The sequence below is a fragment of the Channa argus genome, chromosome 1 (assembly GCF_033026475.1).
Source record: "Channa argus isolate prfri chromosome 1, Channa argus male v1.0, whole genome shotgun sequence".
In the NCBI taxonomy this organism is placed as follows: Eukaryota; Metazoa; Chordata; class Actinopteri; order Anabantiformes; family Channidae; genus Channa; species Channa argus.
The window spans coordinates 30256310-30276814 of NC_090197.1; the positions used below are offsets into that span (position 1 = coordinate 30256310).

The 20505-nt window shown below is 40.8% G+C and overlaps 1 protein-coding gene across 6 annotated transcripts in view; it reads right to left on the reverse strand.

The window, feature by feature from the left end:
• LOC137131256 (pro-neuregulin-3, membrane-bound isoform) overlaps positions 1 to 20505 on the reverse strand; it is a 314148-nt gene that overhangs the window by 181731 nt on the left and 111912 nt on the right. For 2 of the 6 annotated variants that reach the window (XM_067512281.1, XM_067512290.1), the window contains exon 2: positions 6217 to 6339. The exons of the other annotated variants lie outside the window; for them this stretch is intronic. In XM_067512281.1, coding sequence (XP_067368382.1) covers positions 6217 to 6339 — 123 coding nt within the window. The remainder of the gene's footprint in view (positions 1 to 6216; positions 6340 to 20505) is intronic. 6 annotated transcript variants of the gene reach the window in all.

Below are 20505 nucleotides of genomic sequence, written 5' to 3' on the forward strand. Positions count from 1 at the left end.
AGTGAAGTCAGGAGGCAGGCCGTGGCCATTCTTCCTTAGACCGCAGAAATTGCCGAGCAGGGATTAGCTGCTACATTGTTAGAAGAGAACCTGGGATGTGTGAAGAGTTCAGATGCTTCATTGCTCGCAACACATGCAAAATCTGTCAGAAAATATTGCTTCATAACCCCACACAAGACCAAAGTGAGACCGGCTGCATGCAAAGGAGCTCACTATAGTGGTGTACACCGAGTTAAACAGCCATTCATTGTGTACGCCAGCTCCTGGAGCTGGAATTAGCCTGATATTCAGGACTCCCTGCTGTGTGAATGAGAGGGCGGGATCAGGGCAGTAGCACTAAAGCGGAGACTTGGTTTGATGTTGTTACTCTTTTATTAGTTCCACTTAATCATATTTTCTTCTACTCCTCTCATTGTGATCATTTGGATTCCATGTGCACCCACCAACAGTCAGTGTTGGGCTAATTACTCCTAAAAGAAAATACTCAAATTAAATATTAAAAATATTATTACTATACCTATACCTTTTACTCACTGCCAAAAGTATATTACTTTTCTTGATGGTTGTGTGACTACATCGCTAGTCGTGTTTACTTTGCACTGTGTAACTATTTCAGCTCCTATAGACTTACTGACATGACAGAAGGGTTATAATCTTAATTTCCTTCACTTCAAAGCACATAAATGTATAGTTTATTACATTTAAAGGTTTCATTGATTTAAATGTTGTGAAAGTGTTCGTTTCTATGAGTGATACTTGTGCCCATTTATAAGTGCTTAAGTCCAGTATAGTTAGGCGACTGCAAGTAGTATGCTTAAATAGAGTTATGAATAAAGTATGTTTTTAATCACGCATGCTATGCCAGCAGAGGGGTGGCTATAGCTCAGTTGGTAAAGGCAGTTGTTTACGGACCACAGGGTGAGTGGTTCAATCCCCAGCCCTGGCTATATGTCGAAGTGTCCCTGGGCAAGACCCTGAACCCCTAACAGCCCATTCCCCCTCCCCAGCGATGCAGTGCCGGTCCAAGCCCGGTAGAAATTGGGGAGGGTTGCGTCAGGAAGGGCATCCGGGCAATGATCCACTGTGGCGACCCCGAACTCGGGATAAAGCCGAAAGGAGAGTAGTAGTGCTATGCGAGCAGATTTGAATGTGTCCTCATTGCTGGTGCCTGTGTCTTCCAGATTGTGTCTCTATTATAGTTGCTGAAGGATTTGTAGTTTGTTGTAGCTGCTGTCTACAAAAGAGGTCTGAGGTCATGTTTTCCCAGGGGAAAGAGTCTTATTATTATTAATTCATTGTTACAATAATGTTCTTATCTTATCACCCAATAAGTGAAGGGTAATGTTTCCAGTCACTGACTATAGGCACTTGTCAATACTGAGCCCGAGTTTAACTGTCAGATGAGTCATAATAATGTACCAAAATGCGGTAAACATACGTTATTAATGCTACATAGGCATTTGTTTTGGGTAACAATCAGGTATTTGAAAATAGAGATACCAGCTTGTGGTTGTATAGTCAATGTTAATACCGTTGTCACCGTTTTCCCTCACTTTGTTGAGAATGTTTTTTGCCAAGAAAAAAGGACATTGCAGTGCACAGAGTAAAATCACATGATAATGACCTACTGAACCTACTAGCATGTGGAGCAGGTATCTACTGGTCCATATCTATGGTTTTCATAACAAAATGTAACAGCCACTGATAGGGGTGATAACAAAGTCTGCATTTTAAATCTTTGGAAGACATGAAGGCAAACCAGTGGCTACTACTCTGCAGTGTTGTGTTTACCTTGGTGGACCATCTGTGGTCAGTCATAGGTAAAAGCACTGGGAGCAATAGGGCTGTGTGCAACTGCAGTGTTGAAGTATGTGGAATGATAAACAGTTATTCAGATCAATAATTGATTGAGAATCCAAAAGTTGACTTTGCATTACTGTTAGTTTTCAGAGGCCTCAAAAGAAACCAGAAAAAAATAAAAGCTTAATTCAACAGTAAACTGGATCAAGGCCTCTCCAACACACAAACCCCAGCTACGAGAGAAATAATACATCTGTACAGAGCAGCCAGGGTGCAGGCCAACTCTGTCTGTGTGCAAAGACAGACGCATTCATGGCAGCACCCAGCACAAACTCATCAACCCTGCCACGTCTGAAAAAAAAAACCAAAAAACATTCCACTTCTGAGTGGGCACGTTGTTCGGCTGCGCTCCAGGCCACTGATCAATGAAGGTATGTCCAGGGATGCTTTTTAGAAGAGTTGAAGCAGAGCTGGTGATAGAAATCTGTGCCTTATTCTCTCAGCAACTATAATTTATAAAGCCCCGAGGCACATGGCTGGCCAAATAATCCAGACAGATAATAGTGTGTATTTCTGTAAGTTATCTCATGTTGTCTATATCAAAGTTTTCAAACATTTTGTATTGCAAGGACAAAAATTAAACTTGATAGAGGGCAATAGAGCATTTTAAGACACGTGCAGTATCTATGCAGGATGACCAACACTTGTTTTAATCTTTTGGGAGGGGTTGAAACGTAAATCCTATCCACAACAGCCAGTCGAAAGTGAATTTCAACAGAGCTGTTGTAGGAGCTTTGAAAAATTCATAAATTCATGAACTGCTGGAAAATGGATTTTTGTGACTATTGCTGCTTTACTGCTCTTGAGAGTAATGGCAGTTGGTTGTGTGTGTCTGTCTGCATGTGTGCTTAAAAGGGGACTTGTTTACTCCATTTCATCACTTCGGTCCCTCCCACACTGATTGCCACTTTAAATCGTTTCCCCTCATCTGCGCTCCAGGCTAATTTGCCCGTATTTGGGGCAGACTTTGAGAGACTGTTATATACAGATGGGGGCAATTGGCACTGAGAATGTCCAATCACTGTGCTTGTGCGGGTAAATACATACAACACACGAAGTAAACGCTACAAACAGATGAGTTTTACCGCGGCCTCGGCCCGTCTTTGAGCCCGTCAGGCATTCAGTCAGCCGCTCAGCCAATCAGCCATTCAATCAAGCAACCAGCCAGTCAGCTACAAATTGTCTCTGCCAATCAGTCAGTGAGTCAGTCAGTAGATGCTATTTCTACCAGGCAGCCAATGAATCAGCCAGTCATACACTCATTCTGTCTTGTTTATCCTTGCCCGGTGAGATATGCAGACTTCAAGCTGTGTCCCTAATGCTTGTCGCAATGTTTCTGAATCATAAGCAGTGATAGAAGATTGGATGAAATGGAATAAAGAGGGGGGAGAAATAGGAGCTAAGTCTTGCATATTTTTGCCCAATGAGGGCTGTGGCTAGCAATGACAAGGCCCATTACATTATTTACTGTCACTTTTGGTTGGAAATACTCTGCCAGGAGAGTGATCGCTGTCAACTGCAGAGGACTGATTGGTCACAAACAAATGGCACCTTTGAGCAGCCCAACACATCCTCATCCCACAGCGTCAGATAGTGTAGATTATGGGAACAACAGTGTCCGGTATTGGCCCTACAGGTACGCTTTGGCGTGAGTAATAGACGCTCCAGGAATGCCACCATTTGATGCCGCGGGAGCGATTTTATATACACACAAAAACTGCGTTGGCTTAGTGAAAACAACTTCAGGGTAGGGTTAGCTTAAGAGACAATGTGGGTTAGAGTTGAGCTAGAGGCTCAAAAACTTTATGGTAAAGTTAAGTTACAAGATCGATTACATAAAACCTAAACACTACAAACAGTGACGATGACACACATGTACTTCCTTACTGTAGTAACCGCATGCAACGTGTTGCGTTTTAAAAATAGTTAAAATGCACAACGTCTCGGACTAGAGTCAAACTCTAGTCTCCTGTGGAAAAGTCCCGTGTCTTGTATCATACACCACCCCTGTTTTCCTTCCTCTGAGACTTTTCTCTTTACACCAGTGCATCAAATATAAAACCATTTTTCAATGTACTGCATTAAAAGCTCTGAGTGTCGCAAAAGAACTGGGCAAAGTGACGCTTTCTGACGCTGGACCAACCACATTTTCCAGATTCTCCTCATTTTTTTCAGCAATCTTTGGTGTTGCTTCCTTCAGCCTCTTCTGAAACTACATTTTTCTTGCCTTATACTAAGAGTCAAAAACATATTTCCTTTAATATCCATGATTGTTCCTGTGTGTTGTGTTGACAAAAATGTCACAGCGGTTTCATGTGACATTGCGAAGAAGAATATCTACATTGAGGGGGTGTTAAATCTGCAGTTGAAAACAGAATATGGGACAGAAATTGAATAGAATTGAGCTGTTGTGTTTTGATTACTCAGGTGCCATTCAAGGGTTTCAACCAATTAGTGATGATTACTGTCACCTCCCAAGGTGGGTGGGACGAAAACTGAGAGGACAGGAAAGAAAAAAGAAATGAAGCAGGAGAAAAAAGCTCACTTCAGGTTCAGTAAACTGTGTTAAATTAGTGTTTATTAAGTAACATAAATGCCAAGAGAGATGCCATGAGAGACAAAGAGTGAGTCTCATTAAGAGCTGCTTTCTGCCAATAATTTCACTTTATTGCTGCTAAGGTCTTGACGAGGCCATATTATGCATATTTTAAGGTTTATATTTTATTCAGGAGCTCTTTTGAAATAAGGTTGTATGATTTTCGGTTCAATAAAGTGTTTATTTATCTTATGATGGCTGAAATGTTTGTTTCAGCTCCTGTGTCTTTAAACCCGCCCTCCTCACGAGCTTTCTCTGTTTTGATTGGCCAACTTGGGGAAGTCTTTATGGTGGACTGGTAGTGGGCGAGCTGCACGTCACACAACGAGACATGTGTCCAAGGCCACTATATGTAGAAGTGTAAAATTGTAGCTTAAAAAATGTGTGGTTAAAGCGTAATGGCAGACGAATCTGCTTGCATCCAAACTGAGCTTCTTAGCATTTTTTATCATTTTGCTTTTCCAGGCCTCAAACTTTCCCACTCACCTACTCAATTTCCAGCAGATCTCATTATACAGTCTGTTACATGCCTAAAACCGGGATGGACTAATTGATAAGATTAAATGGTTAAGAAAGTGCTAAATCCAGTGCATAAAAGATATTTTCATCAGGAGTAGAGATGATGTGAAGATCAAACTGGAGCTTAACGGACATAAAATACTGAGATGAAAAGTACAAGACAATAAATGTGTGCAGTTTTAATTTCTTTTTGGATCAGCCACATCTAGTGGTGAAAGATGCTTTTTTTGGATTTTTTTTATTTTGGGAACATGCCACAATGGTTCAGAAATAACAAGTAACTGCTTCCTTTTCTGCCAGCTGCACATTTTTTAAAAAGATGTGTCTGAAAATCGTCAGAATTGCTCAATGCAATCTGACAAAAACAGGTCGTGTACGTATAAGCCTCAAATATGGTGTTCTCCTCCATCTGGATAGACTTCCTCTCTTCCTCTTCTTCTTCTTTTTAAATCATGGCCATGTAATGGCCCATAAAACATTAATTCCATTATTGTAGCAATAGGGCTGGTAGGTAGACAGTGAGCGGGTGGTGAGGAGGGAGGGACAGGGTAGGACTTCATCATCAGACTTTGCACATGAGAGTTTCTACTCATTCAAACTAAAACAATATCCTGCAATGCAAAGTTTGCTCTCAAATCTATGTAACTGAATTAAAATAACTGCAAATTCTATTTTGCAGCACAAGACTTAATGGAAAACACAGCAATAAAAGCCAATATTTGGTGTAAGTTTTCCTTTTAGTTTTTTCAAGGAAAAGTGATGAGCGAAATTGTTTATGTTTGAGGGTCAATCAGGACTGTTGTGATGTGAGACATTGAGATTTCTGCTCTGAAACTCCTCTTTAAAGCTGAACGTTTAGTGCAGTGCTGGAGTGCAAGTGTCTTGGGTTCTGTTGTAAAGAGAAGGAGATAGAGAGAAAGGTTTGTAAATGGTAAATGGTCTATATGTTGAAGTGTCTCTGGGCAACAGCCCGGTAGACATTGGGGAGGGTATCTTCAGGAACGGCAAATTCAATTCAAATCAACATGCGGACAAATGATCCACTGTAGCGACCCTGAACTCACGGGATAAGCTGAATGTACAAAAAAATAAAAAATAAAAAAATGGTCAATGGTCTGCCCTTTCTACCTATTGGTACTCAAACCGCTTTACACTGCTTCTTATTCACCCATTCACACTCACAGTCACACACAAACTTGCACATCGATGGGGGTGATGCTATGCAGCAGGACAACACTCACGGGGACCAGCTAAGTTGGGGTTCAGTGTCTTGCTCAAGGACACTTCGACATGTGACTGGAGGAGCCGGAGATCGAACCAACAACCAGAGGATTGGGTGGATTGGTGGATGACCGCTCTTCCTCCTGCACCACAGTTGACATGGAGAGCACAGGAGAGCTAATTAGAGCTTTCTTTGCTGTGTAGGGCATTGTGCTGCCACACATGCACAAATGCAAACATTCCACTGTACTTGCTGTACTTGCACATATTTACAGACCACCTGTTCTGATATAGTAAGGGTCTGTTTCATGTATGCAAGGTATGCAAATGTCTAAAGCTTTGTTATGCTCTTTAGTTTTTACGTAATGTGAATTTTTACATACAAGAGATTCGACATTCAGAAAAATACCCATGTGACAATCCACCAGCGTACCCATGTCATAAATGACATAAGCCAGCCCTTCTCTTCCTCGAGCATGTGCTCACTACACTACACAAGGACAAGATTATGCAGCATCATTCTCAGTGATTATAGGTGTAATTGGATTTCTAATTGGTTTTCTGTGCTCTCTCTATAGTTACACTTCACCACCCTAAACGCTGAAACCCATTTACTCCTTTTAGCAGCTCATCACCGTGATGAACACAACATGCGCCAAATCGATGGTGCTAACAGTGAATCACACAAATGGATGCAGGCGCTTATGGTCACACACACACACACACACACACACACACACACACACACACACACGTAAACACAGGAATCTGCCCAGTAGATTATATAAAAATGGGCAGAAGAATGCCAGTCCAACTTCATAAAGCTGTGAATGTAGTTCTTCTTGTGTCATTTGGAAAAAATACTTCAGGAACAGCAGGGGAGACCACTATTTACCTGGTTCTTTTGGCTAGAAATACTGACCGAATAGAATAGAATCTTTATTTTTTCATTCAGCACATATACATATTCACATAAGTTGGGCTGCCACAGGAGGGCGCCCTGGGAGCTAGCACTATTCTTCAGCCTTCCTCCGATAAAAGACTTTGTATTTTGAATTGATTCCATCCATCATCTGTAACCGTTTATCAAGTACAGTGTCGCAAGAGGCTGGGGTCTATCCCAGCTGTCATGTTGTGAGGGGTGGGGTCCACCCAGGACAGGACTCATCTCAGTGCCATCACAGAGAGACATACACAGACATACAACCATTCACACTCGTTCACACCCACAGGCAATTTAGAGTCCTTAATTCACCTAACATGTCTTTTGACTAACATGTTTGGACTGTGCACAGGGAGAAAGGCCACAACTGGCCGGGGATTCAAACCTGCAACCTTCTATTCTGAATTGTATGTTCTTTTTGTTTTTTTAACTAACTAATGAACTGAACAAATGCCAGGAGTAGCAACAAGGAGCGGATCCAGGATCCGGTGGATGCCAGGGGTCCATCATAATCACTGGTGACTGATTACAGCCAATGAGACAGCAGGAAGCTCACAGCGTCACTTGCAGTCTGACAGTCAGTGAACATCTAGGGTCCATGCAGCTGTTTTGGTCTGAATCTGCTGTGCCCAGCACAGAGGAACTGCACAAACAGGGAAAATGAACCAAAGTTTGACTAAACCACAAAAAAATACCCTGAAAGGTTTATTTACTTTTATAAATCTCTAAATACTACATAATATAACATCCATCTTTGAGTCAAGTAAAGTACTCAGTTTTGACCCACCCCCCATTTTTTTAATAAGATAAATCTGTTCATAAGTAGGAGTAAAGAGACTAGAAGTGATGGTGTGCAAATTGGGTTCTAGAGGGTGACGGTGCCCTTCTGCTGTGTGTGGAGCCTCACAATAAATGTATTACGAGAGCTGAATGCTGGACACAATTCGAGGTGGCATCTATGAATTCACACCTAGAACATATGGCAAAATGTGGGGTTTAATTCCCAGTCTTTGGGTATAATTGTGATGATCTAATGCAACAATGTAGCAACTCACCCATCAGTTCCAGCATTACTGATAGCGCTCCATTTTCAGGGGTACTGACGCTGTAGTTTTCAGTAGAGGTGCGTCAGTAACTGCTCCACCACCGTTCCCCACCTTTTCTTTCTGTTTTCATTTAACATATTAGATTTTCTTCTCTTATTCTTTTGCAGAGCACATTCCAGTAACACATTCTTGTAAAGCTCGAGTCTATACCCCCGATCCATGCTCCGTGTGGCTGTGGCTGCCCTTTTGCTTGTTTCTCGGCTCATATATCACATCCAGCCAGGCCCTGTGACAAGCCAGAGCCCTGCATTTGAAAACACATTACTTTTTAAGACCCCCTGAGAAATTGTGAGAGGAGGAAGAGTAATAGAGCTTTCCACTCTCTCTTGTAAAGCACCCGCTGTGCACATATGAGATTGCGTGTCGGCGTGTGTTTGGCTGTGTGTCTAAGTACATTTGTTGTGCTTGTCTGTGTTTGTGTGTTTGAGCATATTTGGATCGGAGGCCGGGACACACAATCACAAGTAGCAGCAAAGTCGGCCAGGTCTGTATTGTTATGTGCCTATGCCGTTTTTAAAATTCAACAGTGTAAAATCTCCTGGAATCAACCTCAGGAAAAAAAAAAAAACATTGGCTGTTAAATCAAATAAAGTTTTTATTTAAATTTCATACTGCTTTGAGAATTTGCAAAACTCATCCGATGAAGAGGCATTGGTAGCTAATTCAGAAACAGAACCTTTAATGCTTGAGCACAAATAGATATAGAACACATATGTGGAGGAGGACACATCTGGACACACCTGGTGGGTAGGCCGGGATTTGATCCTGCAGACTTCTGCATCCCAGCATGATGTTCTACCCGGCTGCATGCTCTGTAAGGGGGTTCAGAGTTCTAGTCTTTCAGCTCCCTGGCCTGCACAATTTCCAACCATCCCTGCCCTTCTCACCTCTGATTACCTGCATCAGGTGTGTTCAGTCAATCAGAAGCTGGAAGATACAAATTCACTCTCATCTTCTGTAACATTGCATAGTTTTTTGTTTTTTTGTACATGTTCTTAATGTGATGAGTCATGTGATTGGATAAAACCCTTCTCTCCCTGACCCCACTCTAAATTTGTATGTTTTCCCAAACTCTGAGGAACTCTTTTCATTTTCTCAAGGAAATAAAAAGAGACTTTCTTCCTTTGATGCCAGGATCCCTCAGGTTGGACCCTGAACATTTTTAACAGACAGAGCCGAACTGTCTTTGGTAAAATAAACAGGTACAGATTTTTCAAATGTTTTTTTTTTTTGGTCTCCTGGAGAATAATACTAATCAAAAAAATCTAAAAATCAGAGGACCACTGACCTTCCAGTGAGGCACCTCTGCTGCACCAGCATTTGTTTTCTTATCAAACATCAAACTGCATCTGAAACTGCATCTCCACCAGGTGCATATGTCTCTGGGGTGTTTTCTCAAAACTATTCTTTTCCTTCTCTACATGCCCCCCCGGTCTTATTTCTGCTGGTGACATGGCATCAAACAATCATCAGTTGGGTTGGATAAGATGCAGACACAGTAAAAAGACAGCAATGAGACACGTGTCTGGAGGGATGGCCTGATGAATTGAAAGGCAGAGAGAAAGAGGGCAGACACTGCTGATCCACTGATCATATCTTTTGGATTCTTTTTTTTTGTTTGTTTGTTTAACACGAGCGGATGCGGTTGTAACAAAGATTCAAGTGAGTGTAAAGGTGACGTAACCTTTTAAAGATCAGTGTTGGGCCTTCAGAACAAATGAGTCATCAATACTCGATGCTGACAGGGATGCTGAAATAAAGACCTCACTCTGCTTTGGTTAAATAGAAAATGACTTTTATGAAGTTTGCATTTGACTAAAGAAGCAGACGCAGTCGCCGAAAAAAAGGACAAAGACAGGTTTGTCCCTGAGGAGGCCCACGTATGGTCTCAGTATGATCCCACACACATGCAAAGACACACACTCGGGCATTGCAGTGATGACGGGGACTTGAAGAATCTGAAAGGTTAATTAGTCACCATGGGGGGAAACTCAAAGGGTGTCAGCTAAGCCTCTGTCCCTCATCAGTCTCTTACTGTCTGCAGGCCTCAGTTCCCTGCTGTGTTTCTTTGATTCCAGAATGAAGAGGAGAGAAAAAAAATAAAAACTGCTCATGATCTAAATTAAGAAGATGAATTAAAAATAATAGGATAGCTCATTACTGGAAAAAGAGGAACGTTAGTGGAAGCTTGGAAAAAATACAGACAGATCAGTTCTTAAATTTTGTACAACTGAATGATTCATCTTAACAGTGTCCTCATGTTTAATTAAAAAAAAAAATCACTGAAAGGCCTGCTGGACAAACTATAATTAAAAGGTCATATGTCAAAATACAAAGAGTAGAGAAGCTACTGGTACAGTGTTTGAGTCGCTGCCTACATTCTTTACGGAGGGACAGTGACACCGTTCACTAATGGGAGGGTTTTGAGAAAACGTGCACCTGCGCAAATGCAGGTTAAATACCCCTGCCCCTCAGAAAAGACTGAAAGAGAAACAAAACACCTGCAAATGAGGCCTTCATGTCAATTTTGGTCATCTGTTTGCCACCTTGTGTGGAAGTTATCTATGTCTTTGGGGTAATTGTATGACTGGCCATTTCGATTCTTTTTGTCTCATTGTGTTCTTTTTCTGCATCTTTCTTTTGTACTTTTGTTTCCTTTAAGGTAAATTTTTACCTCTGTATGAGATCAATTCTCGTACAATTTCTAAAACATTAAATTCCCACACAACTAAATTGCAAATGCAATCATGTTTCTGTAGGGAACGTAACGACTTATTCAATATGTTTCGATGCAACGTATTTTGTGAATGGCACAAACGCTACTTTTATGAAGGAAAAATGAGCTGCCGGGGAGGGTGGTGAGTGTAAAAAAAAACACTGGACTATAAAGCCCAAGATCAATTGCTGACACCACTGGTGTTACAGGAACATCGTTGGTGTGTTTAAAAGCGATAAAAAACGTTTACACCAGCCCCTGATCTTCCTCCGACACTAACCAACTGCTGTAACTACCTAAAAACCACCATTAAATACTTTAATATCACTGTATTCACACAAACTGGACACTGTACTGCAGGATCACATATTACAGCAGAAAACAAAGCTGGATATTTTGTAGCCAGCTCACATATTTTGTTGGACAAAAATATGTTGTCTCTAACATTTTATTGATATGTTCAGTATCAACATATTTGCAACTCACGTGTCAACATATTCTTATTATGTTCACAGGAAATAGGATGTGGTTGAAATGATGGTCCTCAGGAAAACGCAATCACGTTTGCAATTTAGCTTTGTAGGAAGGTAATTTTTATGAGAATATTTTTGCTCTCTCACTTTTTCATATTTTTCCATATAGTTTTCGTCATTTTTGGTCACTCCTGCCTCACAGGCCTTGTCAGAGAGGGGAGAGACCTAACAAAAAAAGAGAAATTAAGATGAAGACCCAATTTTTAGATATTGTACAACATTTTGCAAATGCTGCTGACTAGCAAAGTCTAATTAAATTCCCTGTGAATACAGGGAGTGTGTTGAGTGTGCCAGTGCACCACAGTATTGAGACATCTATATGCTAATGGATGATAATTCCACTGTTCCACTAATTCCACTTAAAAAATGTGAGTTTTTTTAGTCTTTTGCCATTAAAGTAAATGTCAACCTCATACTGTCAACATTGTTTGTCTTATCACATTTGCAAGCAAAGGAGTTTTTTCTGTCTCGCTTTCCTTAAAATAGTTAATGTTACTGTGGCAAAAGAAAAGGTCCAAGCAGCAGATAAAAGTAGAAAGTACAATGGCTACTAATGGAATGGAAACTGCTAAACAAGCAAGAGTTCAAAATTCTCACTTCTACTTTATGATTCCTCACCTACTTTTACAGAATACTACTGTATGTAAATGCAATCTTAATGTTTCCTGATTATCCAGGTTGTGAAGCAAACGCTTATTTGTGAGGACTAAGTGGATTTGGAACTGGCTGAATGACGGATGGACGATCAGTACCCAGTGTTGTAAATCATGTAAATCTGTGTCCTACTGAGTCTTTTTACAGTTGACTGGAATGAATTTAACATGAATAACCTTTGACTAAGAGAGATGGAAAATGCCACCAACTGTCTCAAAGAATCGTCCGGAGGGCTAATGACATGCTGGTCAAGTGTTTCCAGAAAATCCCCTTCTAACCACAGCCTGTCTTCTCTAAGAGGACGACTGAGATAAAATGGCTTCAGATGTGTTCATACTGCTTCAACTCAAGTGCAAAGCAGCCTCTGCGGATTAACACATGGTTTCCCATTTGTCTTATCTCACCCGTCTCACACCACTGAAGTCTTGCTTCCAATGAAATTAAACAATGCAATAAATCACTGCAGCTGAAATTTAACTATGGTAACAGGAAGGCCACTTTATACAATATCTCCACTGAAGCTACAATGAAAGCTTCTCCTTTTTTACTGTGATGTGAACCAATGGTGGTGCATGTGGGTTTGCACAGCTCAAAGTAGATTTGCAGCAATGGAATACACTTCTCCATCTCATTCCTAAAGTCGCATCCTTCAGAAAGAGGCTCACATGACTGGACACACAGGCAAATAAACACACAAAGAAAAAAGCTGCATCCTTGTTAAAATCTCACAGATGGTTCGACTATGCTGTCGGCCCAACCTGCCACATTTCATTTTATAATGAACAACTTCATTTTATGTTGCGATTGCAATTTAACAGCCAGGGCTTCATCCCACAGCCTCTTTAAAGGAGATCGTCACAAAAAAGTTCATGATTTAACACATGAACTTGATCAGTAGGTGTAGTTTCGGTCCCTAAGCAAACATCTATTTTCTTACCTTCTCTTTCTATTTTTTTTTCTTTGTGTTTAAACAAAATCTCTCCCAATTGTGCTCAGCTCAGCCTTTGATTATCTGAGAAGATAGACCGTCTGAATTCAGCCACCAGGCCATTAATCTCTGACTGTGTCTGAGAGATGAGGGAGCCTTCATTGGTGACCTGCAGGGAATTATCTGCTCGCCTTAGTCTGCTGCAGAGACCCACTGGTGTGCTCAGACCACAGCGTGAGAAACACACTCGCCAATGGCCACCTGGGGCAGTGACTGTGGACACAGACGGGGAGAGAACACACTTTCTTAATTGTCTAACCCTTGCTTCTTGCTATTGTGAGCTTTAAACACACTCCAAAACTCGGAAAATGTTTGGACACATGTAATAAATGTGTGCAACAAGAACAGTCTGCAGGATGAGAAACTCCAGTTGTCAGTTATTATTCCAAAATATTTTTGACCTCATATTTTACAGAAACATGTTTCTTGATAATTACGTCCCTTTGTAAATAAACTGCATGTGGTTAGGCTCCTCTAACCAATTCCTGAAACATTTTGGCTTTGTTGCACAGCGCATGATCCTGCTAAAAGAGGCCACAGCCATCAGGGAATACCATTTACATAAAAGAGTGTACAGAGTCTGCAACAATGCTTAGGTGGGTGGTACATGTCAAAGTAACATCCATTCAGCAGAACAGAGCCCTTCTCCCTATAGGTTATCCTGCTGCCATGTGTCCCCTAGGTAAGCCACACACGTACATACACACATATACACTCATACACATTCACGTGAAGTAAAAGAAAACATGATTCATCAGACCAGGCCACCTTCTTTTTCCATTGCTCAGTGGATCAGTTTTGTTACTCACATGCCCATTGTTGCTGCTTTTAGCGAAGGAAAGGGGTCAGCAGGGGCACGCTGACTGGTCTATGGCTACGCAGCCCTATGTGCAACAAACTGCGATGCACTATGTATTCTGTATGCGTTTCTGTCAGAACTGGCATTAACTTATTCAGGTTTAAGAGCCACTGTTCCTTCCTTGGACTACTTTTGAAAGATACTGAACACTGTGGAGTGGAAACACCCCACATGAGCTGCAGTTTTGGAGATTTTCCGGACCTATTTTTCCTGCCTCTTACAAATCAACTTTGAGGAAAAAAATGTTCACTTGCTATCTAATATATCCCACCCACTAACAGGTGCCATGATGAAGATATAATCAGTATTATTGATTTCACATGGTCATAATCTTATGGCTTATATGTGTACCTTGGGATTAGGGTGGTAATTTGAGCTAATAGCCCTCTTAGGCCACAGTAGCCCCATTTCCTCCATGTTAGGTTCATTTTTCAGATATTGTTTTTTGAGAACAGGTCGGTTTACAGTCTGTTACATGTTGTTGCCGATCAAAGTTGGCAGTTATACCATGACACACTCATTTTTATATCATCAGATAACAAACCCCTCTGAGTGATACTGGAAGTCTCAACATTCAATTAGACAAACATGTTTTCTGGATCCACCACCATTAGAGAAACTGCAGAGGACTTACAAAGAGGAAATGGCAAATACATTTAAGGGATTTGACCCATAAGACTTTAATGATACTGTAAATATTTTCCTCCTCTTTATGCTGTGGCTGTAGAACATATCTTCTCTCCTTTGCTGCTCCTGCTGATCGATTAAGGGTAGCATCTCTCATTTGTAGCAAAGCCTCATTTTTCATGATGTTGGATTTTTTCTCCCTTTTTTTCCTTGTCCTCTAAACTGAGCTGAGGTTGTATATGGGCTCTTGACATTTGATAGATGAAGTCATCACTATCTTTACATGCACACACAAAACCAGGCAACTGGGAAAATTAGGTTAAGGCAAGACAATCAAACAAATATACACATTTATCTAACCTCCAGCATGTTTACCTGAAACAGCCTGGTTACTCAAACCAAACTGAATTATTAAGACATTTCAAATTCATTTTAAGTAGATTTTGGATGCAGCTTTCATGCTGCAGCAAAACTTTACAAGAAAACTCTCTTTTGCACAAGTGCACGATTCCTGTTAAATATCATGGGGAGTAGTTGATCGATATTATTGTAATTTGAAGGAATGTCTTAGAAAGCATTGGGAGTCAGATTATAATATATCATTTATTAGTGTGCTTATTGAAATATCATGAATGTCAGTCCCATTCATGGGACTTTTTCTTACTTTTACATACTTTAGAAGAGACTTTTCACCTGGAATATACGATTTTCCCACCTCTCTGCCATCTAGAGACATCTAAATGACTTCGTCAAAGAAGAACTTGGCAAGCGTGTCATACTGAACACCTTGTGCTGTTGATTCGTAAGTGTGAAATTAAAAAGATGTCAACCAACTTGTAGTAAAGTGGCTGTTTTACACACACTTAATTGGCAACATCAGCCAGGACGTGTGCAAAGGGCAGATCGACATTTCTATAAAGTAGACATTTATTCATTAACAAGTCCTCTCTCACTCCTTCTCTCATTTTTCTTGGGACTGTTTGCCAGCTTTCTGTCTGTGTTTCATCGGATCTCCTTTTAACTGAGTCTACATCCTCCTGGAGGCTCAGCCAGCGCTTGCTGAGTCTTTGCTCATAACTGTTTTAGCATCGTGTGGTTTTATGACTAACTCCAGCATCCATTCTCAGCACCTCTGGTCTCTGTGTGAACGACAGGCCAGTGTGCAGTTTTGATACCTTTCCATGGTACAAAACTGGTTTAGTGGTCATGGCAAAAACAGAGCGGCTGATGTTTGTCGATCCAGATTATTCATGCTACATAAGTTTACACTCTACTTTCAACTCTTTAACTTAATACACATAGGGCCCTGTTGCAAATGCATAAGCTCTACAACAAGTGCACAGTGTTAGGAAGTCTTGAAGAAGGTGCATGAATTGTGTGGGCGTCTCCGAGGACCCCATCTATTTTAGTTCATGTATAGCTGCAGCAGTGCAAAGTGCACGAAGGCTGGCTGAGGTGGAATATAAATCAGAGTAGTGATGCTTGAAAATCTTGCTCTGAAACAGCTATGCAAATCACAGTGACCTGCAGCAATGCTGGACCGAAGCAGTGACACACAGAATTGCTTACTGATATACTCTGACATCACCAGCTTAAACTTCTAAAGATAACTGGTATCAATATCAAAGGTCTTTTGATATTTTAGGTCTTTTGTGACAGAAATGTATTAAAATGAACTTCTTTTATAACACAATACTGTAACTCTAGCAATAAGAATAAAGTTGATAGACAACAGCTTTGTGGACATTGTTGTCATGCAATTAAAATTCTAAATATCTGATATTGCAATTTTATTGAAAGTGCTTTACAATGTTGCTTCTCATTCACCCATTCACACACACACGCACACGCCAATGGCAGTAGCTGCCATGCAGGGTGCTCACCTGACCAAGTGGCAGCAACTTGGCGTTTAGTGTCTTGCCTAAAGACACTTTGACATGTAGTCGGGAGGGACTGGGGGTCAAACCACTGACCCTGGGGTATGTGGATGACTGCCTCACCAAGCTGACGTAAAAATTTTGCAGTAAATCTACAGTCTACACCGCTGTAGCATTTACAGTGAAATATTGTAATTCACTGTCAACAAATGTGTAACCTGTCTCTTTCCTACATTTAAAGCAGACATTATCTTATGCTTAGCAATGAAGTCCATAAGATTATATATAGGCCCTTGGCATTTGATTGATGAAGCAATGTAGAAAAAAAATATAACGATATACATTTTTTACCTCAATTTTTCATTTCAGTGACTTGAAATTGTTTCACTCCCTGGTGTGTCAGTCACTGCAACCTATTCACCTCATGAGCAAGTGCTATTTGGGGAGAGAATGTATTCCTGCATCCTTTGGTAGTTTGTCTTTGTGATAGCAAATATATGAAAAAAAAACTGTTTTGTTATGAAAGCAATTTATAATTATTTCTTCATCAGGATTCGTGGAGAATCATTCTGATGAAGGAGAGAAAATGATAATTAGAAAAACACGTTCAACGCTCTCCATCTTTTTCTTCTCTGCTAGACACACAGTTCTGGGTCTCTGCTCATTGTAGTGATTGTGTTTTAAATCCAGTGTGTTGCATTCACATTCAACAATATCCACCCCTTCTGCAACTCTACATTACATCCAGCTTAACTGAGTTTTTGTTGTCCACACACTGAAACGGTTTGATGTTATTTGCACAGTGTATCACTGCAATATGCAAAGTAAGATATTGTAGAAAGTCTAAACTGTATATATTTGGACAAATAGTGTGATGGGGGGCCTTGAGGACCAGGGTTGAGAACCGCTGCAAAAATTTGGAAATAAAGAAAATAAAGTAGTATTTTAAAAGAAAGCAGTAATAATAGTGTAAATGAAAAAAAGTAAATTAATAAGTAATAATACATAATACATAATACAGTAAAGCTACTGTAAACGAAATGTACCTTTTCTGTACAGGCTTTGTTACTGGCCTCTGCTAGAAGTAAGTTAGTGTAAATTTTACAATAACCCCTATACAGTTTACCCTTACGAGGTGCAAATACACTCTTGCGATGGGCACCAGCACAACGATGGATGACGACTATTGTGTAACGCAAATATTTGGAAACAAAAAAAGCATTAAAAATGCCCCCCCACCCCCACCCCCACCACCCGCTACACACCAGAAGGATACATGCAAAAAAAGACAGGAAAGTGCAATGTGCTATGGATTGTGGAGTGTGGAGCTCTCTTTGGTGGCTGTTGTCTTCTGAAATAAGGGAGTTTTTTATGCACCACATGGTTAAAAGTATGTTGACACCCTTATTTCCATTTCAGGTACAACCGCTCTGTCGGTCTGTCCATCCATGCATGACATTTTCATTAGTTTTCTCCTCCCCCCTTTTTCTTTCTTAATAAGATTGATGGACTCAGATTTAGAAATGCAATCAGGTTATTGATTGATAATACTGATATGAAGCCTGCTTTAGAGTAATATAAAACAAATCTAATGAATAATACATACATGCAACTCAGCATGTAGTAGAGTCTCACAGGTTGAGCGCAGGCTTCAATAAATATCGCAATTAGAGAAGTCACAAACCGATGATGCTGATGATGGCTAAGATTTGTCTTGCGCTGCTGCTGCCGAGCTTTATTAATAAACCGTGATCAATTTGCTTGTACAGCTCTTCTAATTCCGGCTCAATTAGTATTCCATGCTCATTTGATATGAGAAGCAGCATAGAATGTTTGGCTGTCATGACTTATAAATAGTTTGAACCTGCATCCATTACATTTATTGACTTGATTCACATGTTTACTGCCTCTGTTCAGCAAACGGAAGCTAGAGTCCAAAAAATTCTCATATGTATTGATTTTAATTAACACAAGCAGCACAGTGCACCCTGAAACCCCCTCCCATCAACTGTTCATTACAATAAACTCAGCAGCAATAAAGCAAAGTTTAAGTACCACAATTTGCAAGCAAGGTTGGCTGAGTACAGTCATCTAGAATATAAAAATTACAATTTCACATATACAAAAACTACAGTTGCACCACAGTTTGATGGACTCATGGCTCTGGTGACATGCTCGAGGACCCTGCAGAGCTAGAGAAAAAAATCAAATGTTCCTGCAGCTTTGGTAAAGGTAAATCAGACACAGTTAGACACCAATAACAAATGAATATCTGATGGGTTTTTTGTGCCTTGACTGGGTGTACCAGCTTCATCCAAGCTGCCTGAGTCCTGTTGACGCTACATCTGGGTTGAGCTGCAACAGAAGGACAGATGCAAACATAGCAGGCAGTCTGATAACCCCCCCCCCCCACCACCACACACACACACACACACACACACACACACATACACACTCACACACACTATACAGGGTACAGTATATACAAAAACTCAATCACATGATTGCAGCAGAGCCACAGATCACAGAGTCTTTGTTGTGGCTGAGATGGAAGGAGCAAAATAAAAAGACAGAGAGAGAGAGAGAGAGAGAGAGAGAGAGAGAGAGAGAGAGAGAGAGAGAGAGAGAGAAGCAAATAGAAAAGATGAAGGAGAAGTGGGGATGGCAGCTGGTGCTTCCCACCAACCTCCTGCTGTCTGATTTCTCTATGTCTCCTCTCTTTATCTTGGGCTTTCACAGCCTCATTTCCACCCTCCATCTTTATGTCACCATTAAGCTTCAATATCTATCTATCTATCTATTTAACTGTCTATCTATCTATCTGTCTATCTATCTATCTATCTATCTATCTATCTATCTATCTATCTATCTATCTATCTATCTATCTATCTATCTATCTATCTATCTATCTATCTATCTATCTATCTATCTATCTATCTATCTATCTATCTGTGTATTTATTTAACTATCTGGAGTAGTAGTGGTGAAATAAAAGTGAAGCAGTCATACTTCTGTCAGACTCACTCTAAATTTAGCTCCCGCTGCAATGCAGGTGACAACCCGAAGCACACACACACACACACACACACACACACACACAAATAAAACCACACACACAGCCCAGCCACCAGCACAGTAAAAAAAGAAAGCTTTCCGGTTGTTTCCTCATCAAATGAAGAGCCACTTTAAATCTGCCCGTCTCCCCCACCCTGCCGTCCATCCATCTCTGAAAAAAAAAAAGCTTAGGGCTGCCATAGGACTCGAGCGGCCATCATGCGTTTTTTCTCCACTTATCTTAGTTACTGCTCTGTGTTGTTTGCCTGCATGAATTTATGACATGGCTCGCTGCCCTGTGGGTAATGCGTTGAAATAAAGAAAGAAATGAAGGGTCTCTGTACTTGGATATTTAATACAATATATTTTTTATTTTCATGCCACCTCGCTGGCTGCCTGAGGAGATCTTTTGGAAATACCCACCTCTCTCCGTTACCCCCCTGTCTCTTCATCTCTCTCCTTTGCTAGATTTGCGACTGAAAAGGAAAAATTGTCAATGTGCCCACAAAGAGGAGGAGGTAAGAGGATCTGATTAATGCACGTTCCCTCTTTATGCATTCAGCATTTCCTGCAGTCTATTAGAACGACATGACTTATTCAAGTGGAGTTTTTGATTGAAGTTCTTTCTTTCTTGGCAGTTTCCAGCACTCCTCCCCCTTCTCTGTCATTTTCCAAAGGTTGGATCTCTGTTCTCCCCATCTTCTCATATCCCACCCGACGTTCCTGCCATTCTGGTGCCTCATTTGATCGGATGTGACAGGTCATATCCCTTCGCCACCACTCAGCTCATTCTGGTTGTATGAGACTGAGCGTTTTGACCCCATATGAACTGGTGATAAGAGATGGTTTGGTTGCAACTGTCATCTTTTATGGATCCACAGGGAAATGGTGATGATTTCAGTCCAGTGGCCACCCGCTTGCCTGTCTCCTGCTCCCATATTCAAAAATATGA